At 36.1% G+C, this 24,179-nt stretch overlaps 1 protein-coding gene across 14 annotated transcripts in view; it reads right to left on the bottom strand.

The window, feature by feature from the left end:
• The window catches only part of DOCK9 (dedicator of cytokinesis 9), a 114,974-nt gene that overhangs the window by 57,634 nt on the left and 33,161 nt on the right, over nucleotides 1–24,179 (bottom strand). For all 14 annotated transcript variants that reach the window (XM_030961970.1, XM_030962023.1, XM_030962047.1 and 11 more), the window contains exons 2-7: nucleotides 18,846–18,962; nucleotides 11,116–11,205; nucleotides 9,318–9,400; nucleotides 8,172–8,241; nucleotides 4,107–4,202; nucleotides 3,369–3,503 (exon numbers count right to left, since the gene is read on the bottom strand). In XM_030961970.1, coding sequence (XP_030817830.1) covers nucleotides 3,369–3,503; nucleotides 4,107–4,202; nucleotides 8,172–8,241; nucleotides 9,318–9,400; nucleotides 11,116–11,205; nucleotides 18,846–18,962 — 591 coding nt within the window. The remainder of the gene's footprint in view (nucleotides 1–3,368; nucleotides 3,504–4,106; nucleotides 4,203–8,171; nucleotides 8,242–9,317; nucleotides 9,401–11,115; nucleotides 11,206–18,845; nucleotides 18,963–24,179) is intronic.

Genomic DNA, 24,179 nt, shown 5'->3' with positions numbered 1-24,179 from the left:
ATTCATAGCACTGCAACGAGTGCAAGTAGGAAAGAGAACAGCCTGTATTCCAGTTTCCAGTCATCATTCTGCTTACAATCATTTTATAAAAACCCAAAAGATCCCATTTCCAAATCTTTATGTACTCAGATCACCTAGAAATGAAGCTAACTAAGGTCTACTAAAAAAAAAAAAGAAAACAAAAAGCATGAAACACTATTATATTTGAGTGACAACTGTAACCAACATAACCTCAAATGCCCCGATATTGTTCATCATATAGATATACATAAAGCTGTGAATCAGTTTCTCCTTTTTTCCTCAACCATTTCTGCCATCCTTCTCTGCACAATTTAAACCAGGCTTTCAAATGCTACTTAGCCTGACTCATGTTTCTGGGAATGAATTCAGAAATCTTAAATGAAAATTCTATATTATCATCAATTTAGTTTTACAAATTGATAATGCATTAGATAAACATTAAAATTAACAGAAAGGCAGACTTAATGGTTGGGAGATTTTTGTTTAAGTTAAATTAAATGCCAAATTACATATTAGTTTCACTGTATCTCTGATTCTTCAATTAACAGACTAACTACTAGTTGACAAAACACTCAGCTTTCTACCAAAGCTGAGTTTCTGTCAAGCATACAACAAAAGTGCAGACTTCAGACAGACCTAAGGCAATCTTACCAGTTGAAGTCAGTGCTGAAATAAATGAAAAATCCTGAGAAAAGTAACCTCTATGTTTGACAGTATAAAACCTTGACACAGGCAGTAGATGTCACAGATCTCAGATTTCACAAAACACTGAATTAGAGCAACTATACCTACACATGTGGCTGAATGTGTGAATAGATACACTGCATATATTATGTGCTCCACATCTCTGATCAGAAAAGTCTCAATATAATTTAATATTAAAACAAAAACCCCAACAAAACAAAACCAAATCCGAAAACACCAAACAGAATTCTGGGAATTCCAGCCTCTTTATGTAAGTTTGAGGGAAAAAAGAAATCCACCCAAACCAAAAACCCCAAGCAAATAAACCCCCCTACTGCACAAATTCGGCATTACTCTTGATACAAGTTCTGATGAAGCAGCATATTCTGGTCTAACTTTATGTCTATAAGTGAAGTCAGTATTTTTCTCTCAGGCATCTACTGTCTTTGAAAAAATAAGTAAGCAAATGCACTGAATGAATTCAGACCAGGGGAGTATTATAGCAATGCAGCAGGAACTAATCTCCCCTCACTGAAAAGACTGACTCTGAAACAAGCAGTTTCATTCCAAGAACAAAATCTTGTAAGCATAACTACCTAAGAAAAACCATTTCTATGAATTCCGTGTCAGACTACTTCAAAGTAAGATGCCTGAAGTCTTTACAAATTTTGTCCTTTGTTTTCTTCTGTTAAATGGAAATGCAATTTCTACTGTGTAGATACCACTTTTTTCCCATATGAGTTTTTAAATGCTAATTCAACACCAACAGTAAGAAACAGTAAATCAATAAGGTCAGCCATAAAGGATACAGGACATAATATAAGACAATAAAATGACACGTCTGGAACAGGGATATTTATGGATAATATTTGATAGTTTAAATCAGCATTTAGCTGCTCCCCACCAAAAGTTCAAGTGAAGAAAAGAGTTATTTTCAAACCCCTTTATTCTAGCCACTGAATAACTACTTGGCTTCTTGGAAGTGAGCATTAACTGGTTTTGATTTTGCACACGATGCTAATTCATAACTAGCCTCAAATTTTTACACGCAGGTTTGAAGACCAGGTACCAAGATGATCATTGAGGGTACTGTACAATACAGTACAGCATTAAGAGAGATAGCCAACTATAAATTTTAAAGCATCCAAAGTACAGTTTTACTTAGAGATGACTGTATCAGCTCTACTTGCAGAAGAACAAAAGAAACAGTAATACATTGTTTGTTTTAAAAAGCAAGCTTCTGGCAGAGTCTGAGGAAACTTGAGGTTAATTGGATTGAACGGCCGGAACAGAAAGTATGGAACAGTATGAAAGTATGTGTGAGGAAAAGAGATTTTCAGGTTTTAAATCCCAAAATGAGAGAACAGTTAGAGGTTAGAAGGGGCCTCTGGTCGTCACTTCATCCAACACTCCCTCCTCAAGCACAGACAATTTAGCACAAGATCGTGGTCAGGAAGCTTTTGAACATCTCCAAGGATGGAGACTCCAAACCTCTCTGGGCAACCTGTGCCAGTACTTGGTCACCCCCACAGTGAAAAAGTGTCCCCTGATGTTCAAAGGGATCCTCCAGTGGTTCAGGTTGTGCCCGTTGCCTCCAGCCCTGTCACTGGGCATCCCTGAGCACAGCCTGGCTCTATCCTCTTTGCACCCTCCATGGGTATTTGTATTTATTGACGAGAGAACAGCTGTGTTTAGGAACCACTTTTGTGTTTGTTAGCTTGTTTTAAAAACACAAATTAAATTCACTTCAGTGGAGTTGGCCTGAATTGTATCTCTAAGGCAAAATAATTCCTGTAAAATTATATATATAACTTGCAATATGATAACATTTATTACAGTTATAAGATTTTCATAGAAGTTACCTATTATATGTGTATCCAAAAGAAAATATTACAATATTTGGGTGGAAAAAATCCTCTGTAAAGCTTTTTTATCTCTCTGTGTAAATCTCCAAACAACTTTATGTTACAAAAATATTATTTAAGCAATACATTTTTATTAAACTTTGCCTATTTCTTTATTTATTGTACAAGTTGAAAAAAACCCTAAGACCCATGGGGTTTTTCCAGGTATGCTGTGCCTAACAGAACAGTTACATGCTGTTCTATAAATACATAGCAGAATCACAAAAAAAATGAAAAACAATCTTTTCTTTGGCACTTGCTACTGACAAACATTTTACCAAAGCCCTTAACTTTTCAAAATAAAGAAAAGCACAAAAAAGTAACATTAGAAAGGTCAAACGAAAGCATCTGGAAGGGTGTTTGAATTCAATACAACTCCCGCAACAAAAATCCCACACAAGAAGCTATGAAAAACAATTTACAGCTCATGCAAGCACAAAATCTAACTGAAATAAACTTCAATTTTATGCTGTCCTTTGCCAAGTTTGGGGTTCTTTGTGCATTTGCCTTAGAATTTGGTTTGCTAAGTACTTGACATCAACCAGTAATTTATGTTCTTTTCAGAAAGATTTCAGAAATTCAGTCTCCTGCCCTTTGAAATCTTGTTCACTGCTTTGGCAAGATGCAGCCTGTCTACTTGTTTCTCTGCATAATAGGTACTTATCTACATTCAACAACACTAATCTATATTTTAAATAAAATTTCACTTGCTAATAAATACCAAATTAATTGGCAAACAGGCAGAATAATTATAATTACCTGAACCACTCCCATGCATGAATCTAGAAATATTGATCCTTTAGGTTCTTTTGATATTTTTTCATCTTTGTAGAAATTGAGATTATAGGATCCATCACCAAGCTGGATTAAGTGGAAAAATCTTCTTTTAAATGACTAGTGAAAAGAAAGAAGGGAAGAAGAACAGTGACAACACTAGTATTAATTAGTTTACATTATATACTCAAAAGTGCTATTTACATAGTAGGTAATAGAAAAAAAGTTTTTATTTATAGATAACATAATCAGTATCTGCAGAAAAGAAAACAGAAACCATTAATTTAAAAAAATCAAGTTATGATATCTGCAGCAGGACTGTACTATATCATTTGACTATTTTTGACCTATTCAAAGGTATTTAAAACTGACTCTTATAATATACATAACAGGCATATTAAAAATTACAGTTTTATATCAAATACAAACAAATGAACCCCCATCAATATTACACAGTCCCTCTTCCACTAAAATCACACAAGGGTACAGCTAGGAAAATTTTACTCCTCCCATGTATTAGATTTTTGATGGGGTTTTTTTCTGATTTACATAAAATAAAAGCAAGGTTTCAGATATATGAAGTACATACAAGCTTCCCTCTTTCTTTTAATACAACCTTTTTTAGAACTAAACCACATACCACAAATTGACATCTCCAAGGCCCAGGGATATTGAATATCAGTGCTCAGGTTTCTGTTATATGTAAGGTATTCTTAAACTTACTCTCATTGTCACACTGATTGCACTGTTCATGTTGCCTTTGTACAGCCATCCTTGTTTTGTTATTCCACCCTTCTGAGACCCAAGAGATGCTGCATCCTGGAGATGAAGAAAGGAATACAGGGAAAGGAAGAAAGAAAAGAAGAAAAAAGAAAAGGTAAATGTTTGCATCACAGTCCATGTAGTACTTATCAATAATTTCAGAAGTAATTTTAGAAGTTGGAATAACTATGGTTATAACATAATGATAATAATGTACCATGAGTCCCTGCTGAAATTCTATAGCTTTTCAATTATTTTATTTAAAGACCTGGCATGAGATTGACCTCATCTAACTTTTGCTATGTAATCTGGCCACTTCTACAGGCTTTATCTACAGCCAACAGGATGATCCAGCCTACAGATAGCTACATGTTAGTCAAGACAACTCCCAATGAAAGAGGGGAATGAGCGAACAGTCAAAACTTAAAATATTTGCTTACATTTACCTTGTAACCTTTTCCACAAAGTGTAAGAATTTTCACCAATTTCTATTGCCAAAAAGAACAATGAAAACACATGCTTATCCAAAACTTCAATCAAGATTTCTCAAACCATTTTACTTTACATACAGTACTTCAAACACATTACTTAAAAATTTAGAGAATTAATTCTTGAATTGGGTCTGCCCTTTTACAGATCAGAATCAAAGCTTTGCAGAGAGAACAAGACTGAACTTGGCAGTGATGGTAAGTTCACAAACAGCAGATCCAATGCAAGCATCACACATCACACCCACTGCCTGTACCCCACATCCATCTGCCAGGGGAGGGAACTGAATGACTGCATCAAAAACCTTAGGATGTTACCAACTTCCAAAAAGCAGCCCTCTGCAATCAAAACAGATCAAAAAGACAGATTTATAACTGCCATGGAATAAATATTAAATCATCAGTTCCAAGTAATCTTTTAGAGTACTACGAAGATGATGTTACCATGGTTTCCAGTTGCTGTACCCCATTTTGAAAGAAAACTACTAATGAATTAGACATGTAGGAGGATTTTCATCCATATAAAGGAGAAATACTCCTGGTAATTTTTTTTACTGAAACATTCAGAATTAGCTGAGCATCCAGCTGAAAACAAAATCACAAAACATCCTCGAGTACTTCAAGTATTTTTCTAATTCTTTTTTTCGGCTGTTAAAGAAAACATGCAACAAAACCTGATTAAATAAGGGGAAGAGAGTCATTAGTTCAACAACTGAACATTAAACCAAATCTTGGAATAACATGAATTTGTTTCTGGAACTGAATCAAGGAACATTCTGTAAAATGTTACTAGGTAATTTATTTACAGATTAGTCTGTCTAACTTGCATACTTGTAAGCATATGCACATGTGAACTTCAAAAATCTGTGAACAGAAGGCAAAAGATGCATCAATCTGACCTTTTAAAATTTACTGTCAGCTTGGGACTACTGAAGTTTGGCCCAGTAAGGATGACAGGGTCATCATCAGAGGATCTGATAATGGCCCAAAGGCATAGAACAAAAATACTCAGTAAATTTTCATGTGCCCCAAAGAGTCCCACTGTCCAAGCAACACAGTTATCATTTTTCCATATTTTCAAGTCATTAGCCTCCACTGCTGTACTATTACCTGGATAATTATTTTTCTTGTACAAGAATAAAGATACAGACACAACTTAAAACCCTGGGTTTCCAAATATGACTCTATATGACTCTTCACCTCCCCTGGCATGAGTTATCCCCAAGGAAAGGGTGGGTTTAAATCACTTTTACAAGTGGAAGGCCATGAGTAGATGATGAGTTATTGCCAAAACTTGGCACAAAACAGCCAATGCTTTTCTGTAATTGCACAAATCATGCATAGGATCACCTCACATGACTAAAATTCATTCATTACAAAAATTAAGATTTAGCTCTATTAAGACTCCAGTTGCCAGACTTTGAGCTGCACATTTTCCAACTCTGTTGAGCTGCATGCTGTTTTCTAGCAATAGAACTGAGAGTCATTTCGGCCTCTCTAGTTACAGCATTTCTTCTGTCAGGCAGAATTCCTGCCTACAGAGCCAAAAGCTACTGAATCTTTCCAGCTGACCATCTGTTCATACAAAGGAACCCGGGATCCAGTTGTTAACACACCACTCTCACACTGAAAACATACTTCCTGTTTCCAACTGGTAAGGTAATTTCCTCACTTTTATCATTACTGCTGCACACTGTGCTGCCCTTTTTAAAGTGATCTTTCCCACAAACTTGGCTCCAAAGTTTACTTCAACAGCAACTGTTTCAACAAAAACAATCCTGTATCTTGATCCCATACCAGATTGAAAAATTCCATTTGCAAACATCAACCTGACGGCTTGATAGCCTGAATTAAATTTGAACAGGTAATTTTCTCCTTTTTAGTGATGTGTGGTTAAACTAATACGTATCTGATTCTCCTCCTTTTTAAAATCACTTTTAGCTTTTTGTTTTCTATGATTCTCTTAATAAATCAGCTTTCTTCAAACACAAACAAAAGCGAAACAAAAAGACCAAACAACTTTCAATCTAAGGTTTGCATCTGTGCTTTTTGGCATAGAAAAATATTCATGTCTGAAAGAAACACCTCTGGCATGAAGTCTTCGCTTGATGAAAGAATTTATGGTCCCCCCACTGCATTGTCCCACTAACTTCCCTTTTCCTCCCAGCATGTCCTTTTCTTGTGTTTATTTTCTAAGTTCCTCAAAGAGCAGCAGAGCTCTCCTTCAGTGACTGTACTTCTGAAAGAGATACCCTGTTCCTGCCTGCTCTTACAGGACACAGGCACTCCTCTCTACCTACATTTCCTAATAAAACACATACTTCCTGCTAATGGCCAAATTATAGTTTTTCAGTGTTTAACTAACTCTACCCATAATGTATTTCCTGGTAAAAATTATAGTCAATTATATACCCATTTAAATTTTTAGTGTTTAATTCACTGTTTTCTAATACGCTTCTGTTGTCAGAAATATTATCACAGTAAATAATGCCAAGTCTTTTAAATGTCAGTATAATAGTAATCATAATTATTCCCATCCTACAAATAGGAGGTTTTGGATATAGATACATAAAGTTATTTGTCCAAATATCACAGTGCAGATTAATAGCAGTGCTGGAAAAACATCAGCCTGGGACTCTCTGCTTAGAAATCTATCTACTCAGATAAATTCCCCAAACAACTTCTTCACATTTAATCCTTTCATTTCATATGCAGCAGTTCTGAGTACCAGGAATTTAGAAGCAAAGTAATTGCCAAGAGGTAAAAAAACCACAAAAAAGAAAAAATATTTTATTTTCATTCTTGTTTGAGATGGAAGAGTTCAAGTAACTGTAAGAAAAGGTAACAGTGGCATTTAAAAACATGCTTTGGAACAGGGTGTGGTAAAAAATAAATAAATCACAAAAATAACAGAGGCAGTTGCTGAAAAAAAAAACGTCTTTGGCATTCTAAGTATACTTGAAAATTGCTTGATGCTATACATCTCTCCTTTCCCTAAGTCAACAACACCAGAGAAAAAATCTAGGAGTTTTAGTCAATTTTTAAAGTCTTTGTTTCCATGACAGCTCCTCAAGTCTTATCCTGTGCTCAAATTTGTGATGAATTGATTTTAGCTCACCCTGCATGCTATACTGTCATGCATGCTGAAGTGTCTGTGCTGTTGTTGTGCTGGAACAGATTCACCTATGATTTTATTCAATTCCATGATTAAACTGCAGGAAACACTTCCCTCTGGAAACCTGCCTACATAGACACAGTATAAAACAGATTTTATGACAGCTGAAGGATTATATGTCACCAAGTACTAAAACTTCAATTTTATTATCTGTCAAAACTTTTTCTGGCTCACCTGACAGATCTCCAGAGAACAAGGTTATTTGAAAGGAGACAAGATAAGTAACGCTTTTCCCAATAAGGTGGTTCAAGCTAATCTCTGTTTTCATGTCCTGACATCAACACTTAACCAAATTCACAACCTCTACACACCCAACATTCTTTAATGAAAACAAGAGAAAGTAAGGAATTGTTATTATCTCACCTCATCTTTATCTGCTTCTTCATCCACTTCATATAAATGAACAGGAAGCTTGTCTGGCTTTGTCCCTTTACTACAAAAGAAAAAGCTTCTGAAGTACTAGGAACTTTATTATTAGTTACATATTTTACTGACGCAAAAATTAAGATGTTCTTTTCCTGCTGAAGAGGAAAAAGCACAAGAATGACTAGGTAAAAGCATGTATTTTTCATTAATTCTATTTCTTAGAAAACAATTTTCCTCATTTGTACATCTGGCAGCCATGTCCTTTTTGTTCTGCTTGTTACTGTGCTAAAGTGTAACTGAAGAGAACAGATGCCCTCTCATTCACTGCACTCCTAATATCTTATCAGTAAGAATTCATACCTGCAACCACTGACTCCTTGCAGGACAATGCATCTTTTTAAATTCTTATTGTGGTTTCTGAAAACCTGGTACTGCCCTGTACAAAACCTGTGAGTAGATCAGAATTCTCCAGAGGGCAAGGTAACTATATCTTAGCTGATAGATGCAGGAGAGCAATCAGGGAAGATATAAATCTTCCAGAGTTGGGGTATTCAGGGTATTTAGCTACTCTCAGACATTATGAATTAAGGTTCTAATCTCCATCCTCTTCCTACAAAATTTTGAAAAAGTGGGAAAACATTTCTCTAGCAGATGGTTTAGAAAGTTTGTAACAGATGTCTGCTAGGCTTGTACTTTGAATCATCCTTGTGAAAACCTGCTCCAACCATCTCAGTTAGGTTCCATTCCCCAAGCTCCTAAAGGGAGTTCCAAAAGCTGCCTTTGAAACAATGAAAACAGGACATTACCATTTCAGGTTCATCTAAACATTAGCCTGTTTTAGTTATCATTCTTAAAGTCACATTGTCAATGATACAATGTCTTGTTTTCACTTGCCTGTTAACAAGGCAATGACAGTACCTTCCCAGCAAATGGTTTAACACGATATTACACATTCAAGTTCATCAATTCCATCCAACAAGTCTTTATCATCTCTACTGACCATTAAACATGGATATAGCATATTTCAGTTTAGATATTATACATATTAATATATTTCTCTAATAAATAAGTCTATATTAAATGCAAAATTCCTCCACAATTTCAATTTATCATACCACTAAACAAACTAAATAACATACTTACTTTGGAAGTTGTCGAAACTCTCCTGAGTAATCTTCATATCTATAGTTAACAATATGCCAGTCTGAATTGTAGGTTTTGATGCACTGTTTAAATGAAAACCAAGTATCAATATTAACTGGAAGAGGATTAAAGGCATTCAATAGACACAGCACAAGAAAACCCCTTAAGACATGTCCGTTTATGAACTATTATGGTTACATATCAATCTCTGAAAACTCTGTACACTTCCTTTCTTTTGCAATAGTCTAATGCAATATAGGTTTTTGGAACAAGTTATATGTTTCAATGGAATGTTATGATCCATGCTAGACATGTATTCAATAAAACCAGAAAATGATGAATGCACTCAGCACCTGGATTAACCATCTTCAGTCGTCCAGAAAGTTAAACCAGCATTTTGCTGCAGCTGAAAACATGGCCAAGCCTTTAGAAAAATCAGCTGAAGCTGAAAACATGACTGTGCTGAACTTAGACAGCTCAGCACAGACACCTTATGAAAATAGAATATTCAACTGTGCACAAAGCGATACAGAAAGCCACAACATATTTTCCTGAATTTATACTTCCAGTGCAATTAAATTAATACTTAAATTTAGGCTGTATGCTTGCAGTGGTTGAAAAGCAATTATGTCATTAAGTTCTGATCTAGATCACAGGAAATACCATTTTACTCCACCCATATTGTTACAACATAAAAGTACTGATTTATCTTGGCTTTGAACAAAGTAACATAAAACTGACAAAATCTGTTGACAGAAACCATTCCATACAAAATTTTATGTTACACAATAAACCTACATATACACAAACACAGCATCCAATAAATCGTAAATATTTTCTTTGTATTTCAAAACATGAGTTTAATACTTGCCAAGCAATTGTTTCAGCAGAAACTCATTAAACTCCATGAATTACCTCTAACACTCCTCCCTCCTCTTGTCTATCTTCTTCAAACTTATCTCAGAAATGTTTAGGTTAGGTATTAAGGGTATTTATCAGTGTGGATAAAACACTTTGATGTAAATTCAGCTATGTGGAGCTCCTTCAGTTTTATTAGAGTTACAACAGACATTTTCTTGTTTTATGTGTTAAAATATCAGCTTAAAACATATCAGTAGAAAACACCAAAAAAACCCAAAGAAAAACTATTGAACCTTTAATTCCTTAAAGGCTTCAACAAGACAATGAATGAAGAACAGCCTCACAAAACCAAAGGAATGCCAACCTAAGCAAACAGTTCTGAGAAACTTTAGGGTTGAGGATGTTTTTTCTCCATATAGCATACAAGTTAAACAGTCACAATGAATTTTGGCCTCCACAAGTGTTACAGTTCTGGATACCTCTGTTTCAGCAATCTGTACAAGATTATTAGAAACAAAGTAAGAATGGCTAGTGTGAGAGACTTTATCAGAAAAAACAAGTCACAGTGATTCATTCCAGATTTATTGTAGATCCAATATTATGCATTGAAATCACCCACGTTCATCTGGAAAAGCCAAAAGCATAATGAAGTGGAGGAGAACCATCTGCAAAAGCCAATGACACAAACAAAATAATTAAAATCTATCCTGTAAAACTTCTTTTCCAGCTAGCTACCAATGGAAAAAATACTGGGTTTTAATACTGGGTTTTCCTGGAAATTTTGCCTTAAAATAATTGACAAATGGCAATAAATATTTAGTTCTTTTTCCAGGCCTTATTTTTCTGGGTTTTTTTTTTAATGGCAAATGAAGGAGAAGAAAAACAAGTCAGGTACAATATTGTTATTGCACACAGTCACATGCAACTTCAGTATTACCTCAGTTACAAACAGGCTCTGAGCTTCTTTCTCTGCATTTTCAGGAACTGTTGACCGAATGTATCGACTCTGCCGCTGCAATAATGCTGTCTGATAAACAACAAGAGCAATTAATGAAGCTTGCAATTAAAGGGGAGATGACACACTATGGCCACACTCAGGTACACCACTACAATGAAGAAAAGCTCAGCAGAAAACATCCTATGAATATGATGTTTCAGGATAGCCAATTAGTGAGAATTTGCTTTCATTCAAGCAACATGTTCCTTCTTTCATAATAACAGCAAGATTGTAATCAGTGAGAAACAGATGCAATAGGACAGTTTTTTCCACTACACTGTCAACATGGGGAAGATGATACTAGAAAAAAATAATTCCACCATGACAACGTAACTCAAATATTTTGAAGACAGACATTAAGGTAGTGTTATTACTACACATAAAAACTATTATTCAAGGAAGGTAAGAAAACCACACCAAAATAAAAGAGTAATTCAACTGCAGATCTCAAGTGACAAAAAATAAGCCTAGCACTGTTTAACTGCAGGTTTAGAGAGAAGGTATGGGTCACTGAAGTATATACATACTTCAGCCTACCAAGTCAGAACTTATTCCTATCCTATGCCAGAACTCAGAGAGGCACAGGAAGGTTGCCAGAGAACAGAAATATCTCTGTGACCATGAAATTCTGCTTCTTAGACCTTTGCTGAAGTAAGCCTTGGGATACTTTAGATTTGTAAAGTGAAAAAGATGAAAACTTAACAAAATCTTCTGGACCACAAATGAAAATAACCACACAGCAATAGAACTTGTTTTTGCACTATGTGGAAAGGAATTTCACAGCTTAGGCCATCAAAGGTGAACAAGAAAGTTTACACAGCCAGGACCTGGAAGGGGATTGTGGTCCCTCACCTGTTAGTTACAGGACACATCCAGGAAGGATAAGATAAAAATGTGACAAGAAAAAGCTCCACATGTTATGTTGGAAAAAAAGGGTGCATAAGTACATTAGCTTAACTTATCTCTGTTGAGAGTCTGATCCGTAAGGTGATTGATTATCTTGGTCATTACCAAAGCCTCACTCCAATAACTGGGGAGGGTATTAATCCAGAACATTCAATTACAGTAAAGACTGAAAGGGAAAAAAATCCCATAGTCATGGTCAACTCATTCATCTAGTCTAGTGCACTAGAAGTGACAATGCTGACTTCTTGGGTGGGAGAGGTTGGAAGGTATGAAAAACAAATACCACAAACCTGAAAATATTTCATGGGACCAACAAATCTTGCAAACTACAGTTAGAAAACAAAAACCAAACTGCAAGAAGATACACATTTATATGCTAACAGCTTTTAAAAATGAAGTTTTCTTAATTCTAGAAATATCTTCAAACCATATTAAGCATTTGTTTTCACAAGCTATGGAAATAAAAACTTCTATTAAGAGTAGTAAACTTCCTTAAGACCAGAATTTCTAGATACTATTCTAATGAAACAGTCTGATAAGAAATTATTTATACTTTATATCATGTATAAATATTACATGCAGTATTTACATATATTCCACAAGCATACAGTTATACTGTGCTTTCCTAAAAAAATATTATTTTAAGAAAAATCAAAGACTAAGGCAGCATGTTACCAGGCACTTTTCATGGGAAACCCATTAAATCATCAATCAAATTTTAACACTGTAGCATAATTTGGTAAAATTGAATTTGCTGAACATACTTTTAAAATGATTGTTGCTGTTACCCTGCTAGACAATTATCAATACAACAGCAAGGGCTTTTTTCTTGTTGTTCACACATAATAGGATTTTTATCTAAGTACTGTATCAATATCAGTCACAAAACAGAAGAATCTGACTTGTGAATTTTATTCATATTAGTAATTTTCTTAATGCATCTGTCTCCTTCTCAGCACATCCATCAGCTGCAGTCGTGCATCAAAGAGCCAGGAAATGCAGTGAGTGAGGTACTCTAATTTAGAGAAAACCCCTAAAAATAATTGCTTAAGCAGCAGCACGATATTTTAAAAGCAAGCATGCACATAAATACACATTAAATTCCAAAAGAAAAATTAGGAAAGGAAGGATTGTCTTCTCAACAAACTCCCTTCACAACTACATTGGGTGAACTGTTTTGTAGAAATGAAACTTTTCAACTCTCTGGGTTTAAGTGATCATTTGACTTATGGTAGCCTCAGGAACTATAAAGTGTTTGTCTCATGCTCTCAAAGAAAATTAAAAAACCTTTCAATTAGTCTGCTGTCAAAACTAAGGAAGGCCACTTTTAACACGAGCCAGGACTCACACGCACTTACTTAGGCACACAGTGAACAGACTTTTACTGACACAACTTCCTGAGTGAGTCCCAGGGATTTAGGATATGTTGAGGTCTCAGAATAGAGAACAGCAGCAAGAACATTTCCCCAAGTCACCTGAGGACTCCTCACTACCCAAAACCTGATGGAATGTGGATAGTGAACATGTCTACAAGGAGTGCACACTGCAATGGATGCTCTTTCTGTCCCAAGGTTGTGTTTGCCAGTGAGACCGGTACCATAGAGGCTCATGTTCCAGATGCAGAGACAGAAACTGTTCTAAAAGACTCAGTGGAAAAGATGGCAAGCTGTGAGATCCTGCCCTTAAAATAACCATGTGCCAGAAGTGACTTCACCTTTGCATGGGAAGCGTCAGATCCCTCGTATGGGAAGTGTCAGAACCTGTATTATAATTTCCAAACTAAATCGATTTAGAACAGTTGGCTAAAGACTTAAGCAAAAACACCAAATGGATTTGAAAGGGAAAAGTAATAGAGAAATTACTTTGAACATTTAAAAATTAGTTATTTGAGGAGTTTAATTTGTGCTCTCTAAAATAAGGACATTACTTGGATTTTTTTTGCTTTTCCTCTACTGAAGATGTGCCTTCTCATAGAATGACCTGGATTTAGTTTTACTTCTTCAAAGTTGGCACAATATCTATTTTCAGATGTACTTAACTCGCATTAAATAAAAGCTGAGAGCTTTAAGTGAAAGTGTGTTAAATCCAAATGGCTCAAACCCAGAAATAACAAAGGTGAAATGATGTCTAAGCTAAAGCTGCCTTCAAAATAACACTGTGATAACTTTGCAAAGACAAATTTAACATGGGTAGGAATGCACCCACATTTTATTTGCTACAAGCAAATTTAGCCTGCATTTGCATTATTTGACAGGACAAAGGGGAATGGATTCAAACTGAAAGAAAGCAGTTTAGATGAGATATTAGGATAAAGTTCTTTACTGTGAGGATGGTGAGGTACTATAACAGGCTGCCCAGACAAGCCGTGGATACTCCATCCCTGGAGATGTTCAAGGCCAGGTTGGAAAGCAAGCCTGAGCAAATAAGTGTAGTGGAAGGTGCTCCTGCCTGTGGCATGGGACTAGAACAAGATGATCTTTAAGGTAGCTTCCCACCCAAACCTTTCTATGGTTTTATGATTTCCTTTAAAAATTGAGGTAGTACTCAAAACTTATGTATTTGGAAAGGAAAAAAAAAGGTATTTATCTAAAGGGTGCTTTACTGCCAAGTACACACTAGTACTGCTTTGGGTTAAGGTTCCTTTAAAGAATTTACCCACTGTGCAATTAAGATAAACATCACCAATTTTGCAGTCATTGAGCATACGACTTCAACGTGACTACCACCACCATGAAGGTGGCCTGTTTTAAACTACTGCTATTTAGTTATGAAGCCATTCCATTACTGAGCAAATTACTGAAATTCAGGTGAGATATTTACAACAAGCCATGAAGAGGCACAAGCTTGGATACAAGAGTATCCAATGGATACAGTAATTTACTGTTACAAAGGAGATGGCTGTTTCCACCAAGAGAATAGAAGAGGGAAAGCCTTGAAAAACTGGCAGCATTGTTGTGACTGAGAGTAGCAAGAACATTAATAGAGATGTTCCAACGGGTGGCAGAAAAATGGTTCTATCACCATAATTAACAAACACATTGTATAGGCACCAAAATGAAAAAGAGCACAAAAATGCAGATAAAAATGAACAGACTACAAAGCATGAACAAAATTTAGACACCCCACTTACTAAGAATGAAAGCAAATTCAGTGATGCCAACAGTAAAACATGTCTCCAAACACAACACGTCTGCCCCCATAAATTTGTTGAGAACAGGGTAGGGAGTAACCTGATAAGTGAATTCAGTGCAGAAAACTCAGAGCTTGAGCTTGTGAAAAGCAGCTGAAACAATCTTCAAGTGGTAAATTTAAAAAGACCCAATATATGGAGATGAAGTTGCTGATTAAGAGCTCTTCTGGTAACTACAGAAAAGCAAATCTTGCTATTATTTAGATACAATAGCATGAAGGAAAAAAAACAAACTTGAAAGGAAAAAATTGCAAGACAACTTTTTTGGATTTGAAGCTCTGCACAAAGCAGAACAGAAATCATGTTCTTATGAAAAGTAAATGAACTGCTATCAAACATATACAAAAAGAGAGAAATCAGGTTTCATAACCTTAGCTAACCACATTTGGGATAACAGCAAATGCAGTTAAGTGGAAATCTGGACAGGTTCCTGTAACTAGATAGCTGGCTGAGGAACAATCCTTCAAATTTTATGAGTTTTCCAAGACTGGAGCATTTTCTGAGCATTTTGAGCATCCTTGCTCAAATGTTTCTTTGGTAGTGATTTGAGCTTAGAGCTGCTTCTGACAGCATGTTTAGAGAACAGTCGTACCTGACAGAAAAAGAGTTACTTTCCCCTTTTGTGTTTTTTCCCCCCTCCTCTCACTAGACATTTTTAATGCAAGGAAGAGAAAAAGGGAGGAAGAGAGGAAAGCTATATGTGATCCAAAAAAAGCCAGTTGCTGTGCTTTTTAATTTCTGATATGGACTAAAAATTAATATTGCTGCTCCTTTAATACTAGCTTCTCACCCCTAATAAATTAACTCTCAGTTATCTAACTGCATTACCTGAAAAAATCCAAATCAAGCACAAATATTTCTTTCCTATTTTTCTCTAAATAATCTAAACTGTAACATAAATTCAATGGTGGTATCATCAATGGTGCTTTTTTGAAAACATGCAGCTTCGTCTGTAATCTTCCAAAAATTCCAAAAGTGATATCTAGTACTGCAAGCTAAGTATCTCCCATGCCATTTTAAGTGCTAGTGTTAGGGCCATGCTGAACAAAATAGCCTTACTCTTAATGTCATTATAAATTAACACTGCTGGGCTTCCTTTCCAGGCAAGGGTTTTTACATTGTAATCAATTTAACCTAAGTGTGAGGAAGAACTTTGCAAAGATAAAAACTGAATGCTCTGAAAGGAAATAGCTTGAACAGGTTTCTAGACAATGCTGGGCATTTCCACCTATAAACAGTCCTAAGTGTGTTTACAGATAGTTCTAAATGCCCTGGCTCACTATCTAAAATTTTTCTTGAGGGGGATGAAGCCAGTATCAAATATTTGAGCCATAGCTTCCCACTCATACACTGAGTGACAGCCACAAGTTAAGATAGAGGAATTTAAAAAATACATGTGAAGCTGAATGGCAAACATAGAAAATATGCCTTAATTTATTTTTTTTAAATTATTCAAATGACACTGGCAACTATATAATGACTAGTGATTTCAAATCTGTAAATATGACTATAGAAAACTGAACAGGGTTAAAAGGTCTAACTTTCAAATAAAAATAATAAGCACTTAAGAGTTTTCTGTTCTCTAACATGGAAGTATTTCCTTAATATATTGAATGACAGATTTAAATGTTTTGTGTTGTTGAAAACAAGCTAGATAGATCAAAGTAGTGCAGAAGAGTCATATGTACAACAAAAATATTTGGAGTTAGTTTGTGCCAGCAAGTCTTCGAAGGAAATAGAAGTTTGATAATACAGTTTGATAGCACAAACCTTTCTTCATGTAAATCACATATAAAATAAGACTCTGCCAAAACTGGGGAAACCCAGAAAACTTGTTCCAATATTATACTGATGAGGGATAAATAAATAAATACGAAAAATGACTATATTCCAAAACACTGAGTACTTGAAGGAAATCTTCTGATGTAACACACACTTTAATGCCTGCCTTGATGAAAATCTGACCACAGAATCCAAACAAAGGATGACAAAAGCCATCACGATCTATGACAAAATTCAGTCATTCCTGAAGGATGAGACTGAGCTATGGACTAGCTTCATTCATATAGGCCTGAGGATAAGAATTGCAGGAGGTCACTAGAAACAGCAGTTAAACACTTCAGCCATACCCCCAGACTGCTTAGACAAAATGCCCGAGGATATTCGTGATGGGTTTGTTTCTTTTCCATTGATAACTCAGAGCTGCTCACCGGAATGACCCTGGTAAGTCAACCAGTCAATCAGATAAGGGCACACTTAGCAGAAGTAACCTGGATTCCTCTTGATCTATGACACTGAAGAGGCACGCTGAAGGGGATTTTGGTGGAATAGCCTACTACTTTTTAGTCCCGAAGCCAACACCAGGTGTAGGGTATCATCCTGAGAGATTCCATATTCAAAACTTGTCTCAGTACAACATCCTTTTCAAGAAGTCTTACTCCTATATAAACTTCCATGTGTGGCTGGGAACACATGAAGCCCAAACTCCTCTTTAAATAACTGTAGCTTCAAAAACTAATTTTTTTAGCTTTTTAGCTGAGAGTGGGAAGACTACAAGTAGAATTATTCGTGTCAGAATCAAAGGAAAAGAAGTCCCCAGACTGTATTAAAAAGAGAGTCCAGCTGCAGTCAGGTAAACTCTAATAGGCCAGAGAAATTCATTAAAAATTCAAGATGTAATTTATAAGATTTTAGAGGTCCTTCTGTAGAAATATACCAACTCATCGTCAACTTTCCCCATAGTAAACAAACTTAGCTTCAACTACTTGGTTCAATAAAATTAATTTACAGATTGTTCAGATGTCTGCACTCTTCTCAAACAGACATTTTGATTGCAAGTATGGGCATGAGGACAAGAGACTTTCCTCACTACTTACTCCAGCTTCAGTCTCTAAGATGCTTGGTAGTTATCCTAACAAGATCTACAAGAAGATCTTTTAAAAAGTGTACTGAAATAAACTATTTATTTAGACAAACATCATCATTAAAAAAAATAAGATTATCACAAAACTTGGTTCAGTCTGGCTTAATCAAGTCAGAAACTCTGTTATGTAAGGGGTATTTTACTAGAACACAATTTTGGCTGGGATGATGCAGCTAAGAGTAGCAGACTGCATTTGAACAGGTTCATATCCTTCATTATTAAGAATGGGAAGAAAAAATCAGTTTAAGAATTAAAGAAAGCAGATGCTTTTTTTAAATAGTCATCACATAATTTCCTACATTGGAAAGGGAGGGGAAATACCTACAAGGGGAAATACCTACCATCATTTACTTCAAAAGGCAGTAAAATTGTTGAGTTGCAATAAGTAGATTTTATAATATGATCTTATAAGTAGATCTTATGGTCAGATAAGGAAATTGTGCTATTTCTTCTGTACCCAAAAGAGTTAATCAAGCAGGGTAATGGGACTCACAGCAAAGATTTTGTGCACATTTTTGGAGCTAAAGAGAGTTAAGAAACAGGAAGCTATCACCTCATGACTCCTACTACTAGAAACCTGTGGTAAAAACAGAAATCAACCCCAAACAAACAAAAAAAACCACTCAACAAAAACAGGGTGGATTAAATTACCTGGAAGTCATCATAAGGGAACAGTAGCATCTCACGTAGAGGATCATTCAAAATCTGTGTTTTCCTCTGAACAATGACATTTTCATAGTCTATTGGTTCTATAAGTTTTGGCTTTGCCTACAGGAAAAAAGAAAAAATCAAAATAAATTCAGGTATATTGAGGGACAATTACAATTATTGACTTATTCTAGAGGTTACTCTTTAAAAGATTGGCAAGATTATATTGCATCTACATCAAAAACATACAATATTCAAAATGCAGGCTTTGTCATAATACACCATATGGGGAAGTGCAAGTGGCAATTAGAGACAAGCATGCTGATTGCCTCACAACTATTTCACAAAATCCAGTAAGCCAGAGCTTATTAACATAATCACATATGTATTCTCACTGCAAAAAAATTATAAAAAAATTACTAGTCTCTTATGTTGATTGTTGCCTTTGCTTGATATAGCCCAGAAAGCTCTGATTTGGGTTTAAGAGGAATGAAAACAACCTCAGCTCAAAGACTGAGCTGTGTTTTAATTCAGCAGTAACCTGCAGCAGGGGCAGGCTAATTGACATTCCTCCTTCTTTCTATTTTTTTTCAAAATTCCCATAGGCCATCTACTTCCCTCCTAATTGCACATGTAGCTTTCCTCAGTAACTGTGCATTGATTCCACATTAAAACCCCTTTCTACAAATGAGGCATTACAGCTGCCCCTGCACAATCACACAGAGAAAAACCTTCACCCTGCCAAGCATTCTGTTAAGTGGTCAGATGGCAAAGCAGGTTAGACAGAGCTCTGAACAAGGCAGGACTGCCTTAGAGTGTGCAAACTAATGCAAAAAATAGGGTTATAATCTAGCTTGAACTAAAATTCAGCATCACAGTAACAGACATAAAATTACTTTTTTTTTACAAGCAACAATTACAAGAGACTTTACAAATTATATTTTCTCAAGATCAGTGGTACTAATTTATAGGTAAGGTATATTAAAGATAATTGTAGCAGCAAGACCAGCTTCTGTCATCATTATAGGTAAAATGACAAGATAAACTTTACATATTGCTTTATATAACTCATGATAATAACCTTCCAAATTCTAATTGTCCTACACAGAACAAAGATCTCTATTAGTAACTGCTGGTAATCACTAGTATATTAATAATATTCCTGAGAAACCCTACAGGTGTTTTCTTCATCCAAAAGTGAATCAAATAAATTTGTTTGTCAAGGAATTAGGAAAGCTTTGGTCAGAGAAAGTTACCAAAGTTTTCAGGGTTTGTTCACAGGCTATTTAAAAGCTATCTGAGATTCCCCCATATGTACCACACAGTAGTTCTATTGGTAAGAAAAATGTGGAAACATAACAAAGCGTAACAGCTGAAGAGGCAAAAAAAAGCAAAGTCTGGAAAAATCTACCAAAAATTATGAACAAAATGTGGCTTTGTTAAGAAAAATAGCTAGCATTTACAATCTCACAGGAAGGATTTCCTAGAAGTTCATTAGCTATGTAACAACATACTCAGCACAGACCAATATTTCTAAGAGCCATGATTATTTTGCTGTGTTTGACATCTTTCTGCTCAGATGAGATGGAGAAGGGCTGTTCAGTTCACTCCATATTGCACTCTGACACATTCGGAGAGCTTCTCACCTCAACCCCAGCCTGTCATTCATGTACATGAGTTATCACAAAGCCAAGAACTAATGTCAGTGTCCATCAGAAAAGGCTTAAGTTTATGTCCATGCACCCTTCTGCAGCTTAAATGGTTGGACAATTTAGCTCAGAAAAGCATAAGGCACACACAACCTAAGAAAAGATTCTGTTTTCTCTAATGTACTAATTTACACAAAATATTTTGGTTGCAAGTTTGCATTTGAGTGCTCAGACTGCTGCAGTGAATCCCAAGCTAATGAAATGATGTGCTCCACACTTCCTTAACACCTTGTCCACCCAACTATTTGAAACATTTCCTACATACTACATTTCCTACACACTGCAAAATTACCCCTTCACAAAATTTCAGATTGAGCAGCCCCACTCCAACAGATTGTCATAACCAGCTCTGATTCCAAATAAACTACAGTAACTTCACCTCTTCCAACTCATTCACTAAGGCAATAACTGTCCTTTACAAATTTTCTTCCTTAAGCACAGAGACAGAGATAACAGAATACAAAGAGAATTTCAAAATTTACTGGTCTATAAGTAAAGTACAAGGCAACACATCAGCCAGAAAACAAAACACCCTTTGCTCACCTTTCTCTCACCTTCAGTGTAACAGGTCTCTCTCTACCTATCCAGGCAAGCAAGATGCCCACCTGCCAACCACTGAGCCTGAACTCTTATGGATTACACTCTTTCTTACATTAAAGAAATGTTTAGAGACAACTACAACAATGTGGCCCAGTCACTCCTTCTGGTCAAATTTGCCTTTCCCATGTGACCACTCCTTCTCAAGAGTTTGTCATGAGAAATTATACACAACATGCTGTGGTGACAGGTTGGTTTGAGAGTTGCGCAGGATGACTGACCTTTAGGAGAAACAAAAATAAATACTGCAAATTAAACTGTGCAAAGAGGGACTGTTTGATTTGTGTGGACAGTCTCCGCAGTTAGCTGAGAAGATTTGGCTTCACAATTGCCTTAAAGCAATTAAACACGGGGCTGACACCAGAAGGACCCTTCCCCTCTCTCGTGGCACTTCTCACTCTTGAGACTATGTTCTGTTCTGTCTACAATAACAGAAAAGCATAAACTCACCCCAGATACGTTTTCCAGCCGCTTCAAGGCACCCAAACACCTTTATCTAGTCAATATCAAGAGAGTCTGTAGGTAAGCATGGTGCACTAATAGCCAGTTTTCTCAGTGCCCATGCAGTAGCCTGACACAAGTTTCATCTCTTCTTTTCAGCTGATTACTTGTATGGAATGTCACACCAGTATTTTAATGTTCCATGAAGATCTGTGTTAGGCAGCCTGAAGCATTCACACTAAGGAACCCTTTATCTGGACCTGTTCTGTATGGAATTTGAAACTTCTATTTTAAAAGAATGCTAATTAATACTATTACTTGAAGAGAAATGGTTTCCTGAAGCAGTCTAAGAAATGGAGATGTAACTGGCTCTGTAGTTAACATTTGAAATAGCTCAGACCTTGCCTTCTTATGTTCTTCTCAGTCTTAGGTTTAAATTTCCAGAACTGCAATACCTGTTACTGAGTATTTAGCAGGGCTCCAGATTCCCTGGGACTAAGGGCAAAGTATGAGAAGCATACCTCTCATTTGTTCTCAATTTTGAGCCTAAGGTTTGAGGTTTTCTGTCAAGTTAGATTAATTCTTATTTTTGTCCTACTTGGTTCTCAAACACATTTCAACATCAACCTAAAAACTACACTGAATAACATGGGATGGAGTCTGTAATTTTTACCATTACACAGCAGATATTAAACATCACACACAGAATATGAGAGGAAATTATTCTCTCCCTTATCGCGGCCTTCTCACACAAAGACCAGCAACTGAGCCAGAGCTTTTGTGACAGATTAGGAGGTGATCTGGCTTGAGAGAATTCCTTCCAACCAGGGGCCTTCCAGTCAGATTGCATCTGAAATGCTGCTCAGGTGCTGTGTGACCACTTGTGGCAATCTGGGGAGCTTTTCAAAGGAAAGAATAAACACGTGCTTGGTCAATATTGTCAGAAAGCTCACAAAGCAGGACAGCTACTATCTGAACTAGCAAGTGGATAGATGACAGCCCCAATTCCACAGCCTGGTAGCAAGGGAAAGCTGTCATCTCAAATGAGAAATTGTGGGGGGATAGAAAATAAGAAAATAAAGGTAGTATAGAAAGTAATCTTACCCCTTAAGGAGTTGCAGCTGAGCCAATTATTAAAGATTAGGAGCAGGCCTGACTTTAACAGGCCACAGCTGTAACCAATGAGAAGAAGAGTGCTATAAAACAGTGGGGTGGTTGGTTGAGAGGGGAACGGGAGTCAGTTGGCTACTGTGAGAAGGAAGAGTCAGTGCCTAGAGGAGCTGCCTACGAGAAACAGCAAGGAGGTATGGAACTCTTGCAATATAATGACAACAGGTAATGATTTTGACATGGTGCTGCACATGATCAGCACTCTCATCCACTTCTCCCTGGTGCTGAAGGGCTATGTCCATCCTCCTGTTAATTCTCTTGGGAAGGTGATAGGTGAACACTGGGAGAAAGCTAGTTCTGGCTTTTCTCATTTTACCAGCAAAAGCAGAGGAAAAGGATTACTTTTAAAGAAAATGCAACTAAAATTATTTCATGGGCATACAAACACACACACACACACACTTGTCTAGTACAGCGAATTCAAAACCCAAAAATGCAGCTTTAAAAATCATCCAATTAATTGCAAATGCCTCTCTTTGCCCTGTAGTCACAAAACTGGCTTATCCCAACTATAAAATTAATGAAAAGGAATCGTAAAAGAATATAAGCTTTGCTTACATTTTGTTTGCATGCTGTAAATACAAGATGAAAAGGAAAACTCCTCCTTCATGAGAAGCTTTTAAAGAATCTAAAGCTCACTGAAGCTCAGGTCTTAAATAAAAACTTCTATTTAATCAGTGAGGTACTTGATTTGCAGTAGTATCATTTATGTAAAAATTAATTAAGAATTTGCTTCCTTGGGTTTCTTCTAAATGTTACTCATTTCTTTCTTAGTCATTTGTCAGATTCAAAAGGAAGAGGATGTTTTATCAGTTTGGACCAGATATGAAAAAAGAAAACAATAAACAACACACTGATGCTGGCATTTAGCCAGACATAAAACAGCACAAGGAAGCAGATTCTCTCTCAGGCTCTTCTACACTTTAAAAAAAAAAATTAAAAATCTGGTATTACTTCATGTAATATAAAAGAAAATATGATGGGTAGTTACACAATTGTTAAATATGATTTATGGACCAGCAGACACAGATAAAACTCAGCCCAGTTAAAACTGCAACATCAAGTTTATAGGCACTAAAAGTCAGCCTTTACAATAAGGCTTAACTTTTCCCATTAATCTGCAGCCAAGAACATTTTTATTTCTGTACTCTAGGAAAATGCTAAGAGCATAGGCGTTCATGGTTGGTCCTGAGCCAGTCAATGCTATATTTCTGAAAGATAAAAGAGCAAATTTTCTGCCATACAACTTTGGGGTTTGCCTGAGTATCATAAGCATGGAAACTTATCAGAAATAGGAAATATTTCAAAACAGCAGTCATGACACCCACACAGCAAGCATTTTAATCTGTCAGAATACAGTACGTATATTTGGACAAGCAGTGTCAAAATTCATCAGATAAAATAAATTTTAAGCTAAGAG

This window comes from Camarhynchus parvulus, chromosome 1 (genome assembly GCF_901933205.1).
Source record: "Camarhynchus parvulus chromosome 1, STF_HiC, whole genome shotgun sequence".
NCBI classification, from domain to species: domain Eukaryota; kingdom Metazoa; phylum Chordata; class Aves; order Passeriformes; family Thraupidae; genus Camarhynchus; species Camarhynchus parvulus.
Note: the sequence above shows the minus strand (reverse complement) of the source record. Positions and strands in the feature narration are given on the sequence as shown.